This window comes from Oncorhynchus nerka, linkage group LG13, assembly GCF_034236695.1.
Source record: "Oncorhynchus nerka isolate Pitt River linkage group LG13, Oner_Uvic_2.0, whole genome shotgun sequence".
NCBI classification, from domain to species: Eukaryota; Metazoa; Chordata; class Actinopteri; order Salmoniformes; family Salmonidae; genus Oncorhynchus; species Oncorhynchus nerka.
In genome coordinates this window covers 32,261,235-32,270,779 of record NC_088408.1, presented here as the reverse complement: position 1 = coordinate 32,270,779, position 9,545 = coordinate 32,261,235, and the positions used below count along the sequence as shown (strand labels likewise).

The 9,545-nt window shown below is 46.1% G+C and overlaps 1 protein-coding gene across 4 annotated transcripts in view; it reads right to left on the bottom strand.

Moving 5' to 3' along the window:
* LOC115139376 (dnaJ homolog subfamily C member 5-like) overlaps positions 1–9,545 on the bottom strand; it is a 28,477-nt gene that overhangs the window by 4,596 nt on the left and 14,336 nt on the right. For 2 of the 4 annotated variants that reach the window (XM_029676665.2, XM_029676667.2), the window contains exons 2-5: positions 6,836–7,002; positions 5,882–6,095; positions 4,827–4,983; positions 3,169–3,410 (exon numbers count right to left, since the gene is read on the bottom strand). In XM_029676665.2, the coding sequence (XP_029532525.1) occupies positions 3,172–3,410; positions 4,827–4,983; positions 5,882–6,095; positions 6,836–6,993 (768 nt within the window). In that variant the 5' untranslated portion in view covers positions 6,994–7,002 and the 3' untranslated portion in view covers positions 3,169–3,171. Of the gene's footprint in view, positions 1–284; positions 325–3,168; positions 3,411–4,826; positions 4,984–5,881; positions 6,096–6,835; positions 7,003–9,545 lie in introns of all 4 variants that reach the window. The other 2 variants (XM_029676669.2, XM_029676668.2) reach the window with 2 other exon arrangements.

Sequence of the window (9,545 nt, the reverse complement as noted above, 5' to 3'; positions counted from 1 at the left end):
GTACTAGTTTGTCATGATTTAGGCTACTTGCTGAGTGAAAATGTTAAATAAAAAGTTTACAAGTAATAGCCTGTTTTTATCTCAGATACAACAGACAAGGGAATGTATTATTAGTAGAAGGCATGACCTCAAGTTGGGCCCTTGTTTAACCTGCCCTGAAGTGTTGAAACTCCACAAAGGTCATGTTCAGTAGGTGGAAAAAGTTTTGAAACAAGGAAGTGTTACCTGAGAGTGCTTTCCGTTCCACCCTACTGAACATAACCAAGTGTGTATCAGGAACCTACCTGCCCTCCCCTGGTGAGGCTCATCCACACTGTCACTGTCCTTATAGAGGACACCATCCAAAATGCAGCATAGAGGGAGAGCACAGAGCACTGCTTTGAAAGTACTTCTACTATTAGTGGTAGACTACTACCCTTACTATATCAGATGACAGTATAATGTGATGATAGTACTGATTCACTACTATCCCAACATCATTATATAGCCATTGTCTCTCAAAGCTTCAAGCTATCGCTCTGGTATAGTTAAAGAGAGAACCAGACTAACACGTCAATAGGTGTCATGGTGTTGAACAAACAGACCACTAACAGAGAGGACGGTGCTGAGGAAGTAGGTGTGAGGTGAGATGACAAAAACATATGGATGGATGTGACAGGACAGCGGTGGTCCGTCTAGGTCTATGGGGCATTGGTCTCAACAGTGCACTGGATACACACCTGTACCTAGGAAGTGGTAGTTCCACGGTGACAGTGGAACCCCATGAACAAACTTTCAAATTAATAGTACCCAGTGGGTATCATAGTCTGGAATATTCCACGATACCATCTAGGAACTCTAAACCCCCGTCTTTCATGGAAACACTACTAATATTCTTAACCTAAAGTGGTAGGCACCTGACTAACATACTAGAATGTTCTGTAATTCCATGGGAGTTAGCCTACAGCCTGTAGGTTAATGAAGGCATGTCTTGTGAGGTTAGAGTTTCAACCCTGCTTCAGTGACAAGTGAAAAACCACTCCACCACCAGGGTCAGTCCATCACCACAGTCAGTCCATCACCACCACCAGGGTTAGTCCATCACCTCCACCAGGGTTAGTCCATCACCACCACCAGGGTTAGTCCATCACCACCACCAGGGTTAGTCCATCACCACCACCAGGGTTAGTCCATCACCACCACCAGGGTTAGTCCATCACCACCACCAGGGTTAGTCCATCACCACCAGGGTTAGTCCATCACCACCACCTCCACCACCAGGGTTAGTCCATCACCACCACCAGGGTTAGTCCATCACAACCACCACGGTTAGTCATTCACCACCACCACGGTTAGTCATTCACCACCACCACGGTTAGTCCATCACCATTACCACCACGGTTAGTCCATCACCACCACGGTTAGTCCATCACCATTACCACCACGGTTAGTCCATCACCACCACGGTTAGTCCATCACCACTACCACCACGGTTAGTCCATCACCACCACGGTTAGTCCATCACCACTACCACCACGGTTAGTCCATCACCACCACGGTTAGTCCATCACCACTACCACCACGGTTAGTCCATCACCACCACGGTTAGTCCATCACCACTACCACCACGGTTAGTCCATCACCACCACGGTTAGTCCATCACCATTACCACCACGGTTAGTCCATCACCACCACGGTTAGTCCATCACCACTACCACCACGGTTAGTCCATCACCACGGCTAATCCATCACCACCACAGTTAGTCTATCACAACCACCACGATTAGTCATTCACCACCACCACGGTTAGTCCATCCCCACCAGTTAGTCTATCACAACCATCACCACAGTTAGTCCATCACCACAGTTAGTCCATCACCACAGTTAGTCCATCCCCACAGTTAGTCCATCCCCACAGTTAGTCCATCCCCACCAGTTAGTCTATCACAACCACGGTTAGTCCATCACCACGGTTAGTCCATCCCCACCAGTTAGTCTATCACAACCACCACCACGGTTAGTCATTCACCAACACCACCACGGTTAGTCCATCCCCACCAGTTAGTCTATCACAACCACCACCACGGTTAGTCTATCCCCACCAGTTAGTCTATCACCACCACTATGAAGGGAGAGCATGAATTAGAGAAATAGAATGACTCATTATAGTTATATGGTACGGTCTGAATACTGTGCCAACACTTTAGCTGCTGAACCCACAGTGGACTGGCTCAGCCAAGCGGTCAGCTACCTCTACGTCATGCCCCAGGGGGATCCCAGGGTTGTGTTAGCTTATGACAAAAAGGGACTGTGCTTTTAGAACATGGCTCTCTGTCCTGCACATACCCACAGGCTAGGTTTTCAACTAACCAGCCTGACATTTCATTGATGTTTCATATAAATAGACTGCTACTGTTTATTGAAGGCAGCTAATGTGTTGTGGGTTGAGTGAATACTTGGCTGCTGTGGGGCCCTGTGTTGCCTAAGGGCTGGATTCAATCCGTATGGTGGAATTGAAGGTAATTTCCGATTGAGCCGACATATGCAGCATTTAACGTGAACGCAGTCTCCTCGCGGAAAATGCCGTATAGCTCGGTTTAAATTTAAAGGCAATGTTCTTGCAGAGACTGCATTCACGTTAAAATGTCTAAATCAATCACAAATGACCTTTACATTTTAACGCGGATCTTCCGGATTGAATCCAGCCCTAAGTGCCACTGTGTTCTTGCCGTTAAGGTAATGGGATACTGGGCAGAGATTAGGCTTTATCTAATTACCATTTACTAGGCCTAATTAATAAAGAGATGACATCCACTTTATAACCAAGGCAGCAAATAGTTACTGCAGATACATTCATGATGGACCAAACACAATCAAAATACTTAGCAATCAATTCACTGAAATGATTGTTGTGAAAAGGTTGCAGAGACATTATATACAAGGTAAGCTCATGTGGCCGTGCTGAAAATATGTAGAAGTAACAGCCATGACATCATGCAGCACTGACAGGCAAACAGAATAGATGGTTAGTGAGCCAGTCGAACTACCAAACAGCAGAACATGTGTCACTACCAACTAATACAGTACGGTGAAACAGGTTGGTCTGGGGCGTAACGGATGGACAACACCATGCAGATGGGATGAGTACAGCCAGTACATCAGGCAGACGGGGGTGGGGGGGGGGCTTACGAGTCATTTAGACTCCGGCAGCGTTCCGCCTGGGTTCTCAGCAGCCACTGGACTGGTCGGGTTGTCACCTACTGGACTGGCAGGGCCTAGGCTGATGGCAGGGCCTAGGCTGATGGCAGGGCCTAGGCTGATGGCAGGGCCTAGGCTGATGGCAGGGCCTAGGCTGATGCTCTCAGCCACAGGGCTCGATACAGCTATAGGTACAGCTACAGGTATGGGCTGGACAATGATTACCGTGTCACCTGGTAGATCAAAACACAAAACGTACAAAAACACCACTCTGTCAGAACGAGATGAACCTGTCCTGCTCATTGGGCCAGAGTATACTGATGTGTTATCCCCATACCGCCCTGGGGTTGTCAGCTTGTCATGTCCTGGTTAGCTTTCAGGTACTGTAAATGAAGCACAGTTCCTGTTTTTTGTTAGGTTATTCATGTCACCTAGGTATTCGCCTAAACATTCAAATATCTCTGAAACCAAGAGTAAATTACAATGCATTATCATTTCACAACTTCTTATACTGAAAGTGCGACAGCAATTTGGGCTTAGGGTCATGACTATAGGGTCACCGTGGTCGCTGATCACTCTGACAAAGCATTTAGAAGTATAGTCGTTGGGACTGTCTGCTATTGAGTGATCTGAGCTCTCCTGCTGCCGTGTTTACAGGCAACATGAGTCAAGGAGCCGAGTCATGTCCTCAGACCAACCAGTCAAGGACACGACACAGGAGGCAGAGGCAGACAATACAGTCCCGTTAGATCTGAGGATGTGCTATTAATCATCCTCATCTCACTTCTGTCCCAACCCCTCTCCCTGTTCCTACCTGGATGGTAGAGGGTAAAACAAAGCTTCTTGTTGAGTTTGAAATGTTGGAAGAAAAGTAACACTTGACATTTCTAATGGTTAATGTTTACGTTATTGTACACTACATTCATAGCTTTCAAACAGAAAGATGACCTGCAGAAATACCAAACAACATTTCATTAGCGATTTGTATCCTTGTGGTAAAGGAGGATTGTGATACAAAGCACATATCCTCTGTGATATGAGCCAGCAGTCTCTCATTCAGTGTGTGTGAGCTATAAATACATGCACTTTTAGCTGTTCTGCTTCATTAAGGTAATCTATGGGCTAGCCTTCAGCCTCAACCTCCAGAGCAGGATCAGGTGCTGTAGACCGGGAGTTCTGCCTAGCAGAGCTAGACACTGACACTTCTCTCCTCCCCCCTCCCCCCATCTCTGTTTGGCAGCTCTAGTCCCATCTGTGCTCTGCGGTTTCCCCGCCTCTCCTCCCTCTAATCGGCTTCTCTCCGGCTCCTATGCTCTGAAAGGAAGTGACAGCGTTAATTCAGGCTGAAAAACCGACATCTGCGAGGCTGCCTGCCGCTGAGGTACAGTGGAGGGGCCAAGGACTCAGGAGAAGGACTCAGGAGAAGGACAGGGACCGAGGGGCACACTGCATTTAATCGGCTACCCTCCCCATGACCTCTAGTCCAACTATAGCAGAGAGTCTATAATATACATGCATGTGTAGCACCACGCTCTCAGTCCCCAGCCCACCTACTGGTGCCCCAAACATTCTCCCATAGACTACCCATCATCAAACCAAAATCCCCCCTCAACTCTCATACACAACCCCCCTTCCCAGCGTGCGCTCACCTCCGTCCGTCTCTGCTTTGATCTGGGCCTCCAGGTCCTCTGGGTCCACATACTGGTAGTGATCATCCTCCTCCGGCGGCTTGCACTTCCCGCAGCAGAAACAGCAACAGCAGCAGCAACAGCAGCAGGAGAAGACGGTGCAGCACACGGCCATGGTCTGCAGCACAAGGACAGAACACACAGCAGTCAGCCAGGACAGCCACCTGCCGTCATCCTGCTCCCATGAGAACCTCTACATATCTGGCCTCAGATCTACAGGGTAGCCCAGTGAGAGAAGCTAGTGGATGCTAGCAGCAGAGACCTCCTGGCTCAGACAGAGCTCTCTGCTTTTCAATGCTACATATCCAATGTAATATGTGTGGTGCGCTTAATAATCCTATTGCACTGTGCTTTCTAGGGTATAAATACGTGTGGCGGTTTGATTTCTCCCTGTCATTTCCTGTGCTTTGTATTTTTCTTTGTAGATGAAAGCAGAGTGAGGTTTGTGAGACAGTCACTGGATCGTCCCCTCTGCATCTCAACCACTCTACTTACTGTACTCTACTCAGCATCAAAGGCCTCACATCTCAGAGTGACTGAGCACAACTACACACAACACAGTTCTAAATAAAGACCGCTTTGCACCTGACGCCAGCGGTCTAACTGACAAACAGAAAAACACAGTACACTGACAGGTTCAGAGGGAGGTAACGATGACACCTTTCAAAGCAATAACGCACTTCCACACAAGTCTTGAATTAATAGACTGTCAATGCACTCCCACCACCAGATAGAAGGGTGTCTAATGAATGGAGTAGACATAGTAATGTCTAATACAGTGTGATGAGTGTGTGAGTGACATGGCTGTAAAAGCAATTCAGTCAGTGCGTCATCACAGACAGAGACAGTAGGCTGGGACTCAGGATGGGTTAATCACCCCACTGTCAGAGGCTACTGCAGTCCTGACTACACCCAGGATAACCTGTCCAGAGGGTCAAGGTCACCTGAGTATTCAATCTATTACCCTGTTAGACTAAAAGGTGCTTTTAGAGGGGTTATGAGGTATTCTCTCTCACCTTAAACCACCACTTGGACATGAGGAAGTAGTATTTGACGCTCTCCTCTCCAAACTGCTCGGACACGTAGAGACCCATGGAGCCGTACTCTTCGTAGATCCTCCTCTTGCCGTCATCGTTCAGGATGGAGTTGGCGTTGTTGATCTCTTTAAACTTATCTGCAGCCTCCGGGTTGTCTGGGTTCTTGTCTGGGTGGTACTTCAATGCTAATTTCCTGTAAATGGATGGATGGACAGATGGATGAATTCATTCATCTTAGTCCACGCCGTCACATATGAATTATATGAAACTCAATCCTATAGAGAGCTTATAACTCATTAGAAGTCCATTCTTTTGCATCTGATGGACCAAGTCATTGGGAAATGGAGAAACAGGCTTACCAGTTATGTGGCTATAACAACCAGAGACAGCCTGAGTATTGTCCCCCCCACGGGATGTCCTGGATCCACAACCAGGACATCCCGTGGTCATTTTTAATGGTGGTGTGCAACTTGCAAGATAATTACAAGATTAAAACGACCAGAGGGGGACTGTCATGACTCTCACTCCTGGGTGAGAATCAAAGATGGCAGCAGTAGCAGCCGCCCACGCCGTCATGCTTTGTTCGTCAACTTGGGACTTTACATTGCATTATGTTAGTAATCAATATAATCTATACTGTGTGTATTTCTGTGCGATTATTAGTATTTATGTGCGGTCGATGACGTTCAGAATAAGACTGATATGAGGTAATAATAATTCATAATTGACTGTTATTGAGGTAAGAGATATTTATACATTTAGAGTTTAAGTCGGGAGATAGCAACTCGTTAAATAACTTTCCTGTGGTGCCCCAAGACTGCTAATGAGTTCATTGTTACATGATTAATTTAATCACGTAATAATTCAACATAGTTAATTTGATCAAACAACAGTCATCACATTAATGGTAGTCACACCACGAGAGCATGTTACCTGTAAGCTCTCTTGATGTCATCAGCGGAAGCTCCTTTCTCCAGGCCTAGCACCTTGTACAGGCTTTCCCCTGTGGTGGACATCTTCCTCTGGGGGCCTGGCCGATTTGGCTCTGCTGTGCCTGGTCCTGCGCCTGGTCCTGTGCCTGCCGTGGCCATGGCTGAAGTCTGGCAAGATACACACAGTCACACAGGAGGTTAGCACGGAGTCACACACACAGGAGGTGTGGCACTGAGTATGTTGTCATTGCAGCAACAGACATACACCAACAAGTATTTTAAAGACCTGTTCTTAGATCTTCATTGTTTTTCAAAACAAGTAACTACGTGTGTATAAGGGCTGATTCCAAATAGTCAACTGGTCGATTATTTGGTCCATAGTCTGTTGGTCGACAGATGTGTATGTCAAGCAGTCCCAGTATATACAGTGCCTTTGGAAAGTACTCGGAGCCCTAGACTTATTTCCACATTTTATGACATTACAGCCTTATTCTATTTTTTTATTTTTAACACACACACCCCCCATTGACAAAGCAAACACAGGTAAACATTTTTTAAAACATTTTTTAAAAGTTATTTATTACATAAGTATCCCTTTGCTATGAGACTTGAAATTGAGCTCAGGTGCATCCTGTTTCCATTGATCATCCTTGAGATGTTTCTACAACTTGGAGTCCCACCTGTGGAAAATTCAATTGATTGGAAATGATTTGGAAAGGCACACACCTGTCTATATAAAGGTCCCACAGTTGACAGTGTATGAGCAAAAACCAAGCCATGAGGAATTGTACGTAGAGCTAGGAGACAGGATTGTGTCGAGGCACACATCTGGGGAAGGGTACCAAACATTTTTTGCAGCATTGAAGGTCCCCAAGAACACAGTGGCCTCCATCGTTGTTAAATGGAAGAAGTTTGGAAACACCAAGACTCTTCCTAGAACTGTCCGCCCGGCCAAACTGAGCAATCAGGGGAGATAGGTCTTGGTCAAGGAGGTGACCAAGAACCTGATGGTCCTTCTGACAGAGCGCCAGAGTTCCTCTGTGGAGATGGTTGTACTTCTGGAAGGTTCTCCCATCTCTGCAGCACTCCACCAATCAGGCCTTTTGGTAGATCAGCTAAATGTCAGCCACTCCTCAGTAAAAGGCACATGCCCGCTTGGAGATTGCCAAAAGGCACCTAAAGGACTCTCAGACCATGAGAAACAAGATTCTCTGGTCTGATGAAACCAATATTGAACTCTTTGGCCTGAATGCCAAGCGTCATGTCTGGCACCATCCCTAGGTGAAGCATGGTGGTGGCAGCATGCTGTGGGGATGTTTTTCAGCAGCAGGGACTGGAAGACTAGTCAGGATCGAGGGAAAGATGAACAGAGCAAAGTAGAGATCCCCTTTTTTTTTTTTTTTTTTTGTGTGAATTTTTACCCCTTTTTCTCCCCAATTTCGTGGTATCCAATTGTTGTAGTAGCTACTATCTTGTCTCATCGCTACAACTCCCGTATGGGCTCGGGAGAGACGAAGGTTGAAAGTCATCCGTCCTCCGATACACAACCCAACCAGCCGTACTGCTTCTTAACACAGCGCACATCCAATACAGCGCCCTTAACCACTGCGCCACCCGGGAGGCCTAGTAGAGAGATCCTTGATGAAAACCAGGACCTCAGACTGGGGCGAAGGTTCACCTTCCAACAGGACAATGAGCCTAAGTACACAGCCAAGACAACGCAGGAGTGGCTTCGGGACAAGTCTTTGAATGTCCTTGAGTGGCCCACCCAGAGCCTAGACTTGAACCCGATCAAACATCTCTGGAGACCTGTGCCGCGATGCTCTCCATCCAACCTGACAGAGCTTGAGAGGATCTGCAGAGAAGAATGGGAGAAACTTTGCAAACATTTCTTTGTCATTATGAGGTACTTTGTGTAGATTGTTGAAGGGGAAAAAAAACATTTTTAGAATAAGTCTAACGTAACAAAACATGGAAAAAGTCAAGGGGTCTCAAGCTTTAGGAAGAGTCTTGGTGGTTCCAAACTTATTCCATTTAATATTGATGTAGGCCAGTGTTCTTGGGGACCTTCAGTGCTGCAGAAATGTTTTTGTACCCTTCCCCAGATCTGTGCCTCGACACAATCCTGTCTCGGAGCTCTACGAACAATTTCGACCTCATGGCTTGGTTTTTGCTCTGACATTCACTGTCAACTGTGGGACATTATATAGACAGGTGTCTGCCTTTCCAAATCATGTCCGATCAATTGAAATTACCTCCGGTGGATTCTAATCAAGATGTAGAAACATTGCAAAGATTATCAATGGAAACAGGATGCCCCATAGCGTCGGAATACTTTCATAAATAAAGGGAGGTTTCTTTTTTATATTTTTAATACATTTGCAAAAATGTCTTAACCTGTTTTCACTTAGTCATTATGGAGTATTGTGTGTAGATTGATGAGGGAAAAAAATGTAATGTAATCCATTTTAGAAGGCTGTAACGAATGCACTGTATGTAAAGGTTGAGCCTACACAAAACCCCTACAGATCATTTACAATCACAATACACTATTGACAAGAAGACCAGCACAGATTCATTTGGGATTAAGCTCCAAGACTGAGTAGTAAAGTGCAGCAGCATGGCAAACATGAATAATGAAATACATAAACTGTAGAGCCTCTATCTGAAATCCATTTGATTAAAACAAAGCCTAACAGAAGGCAGCAGTG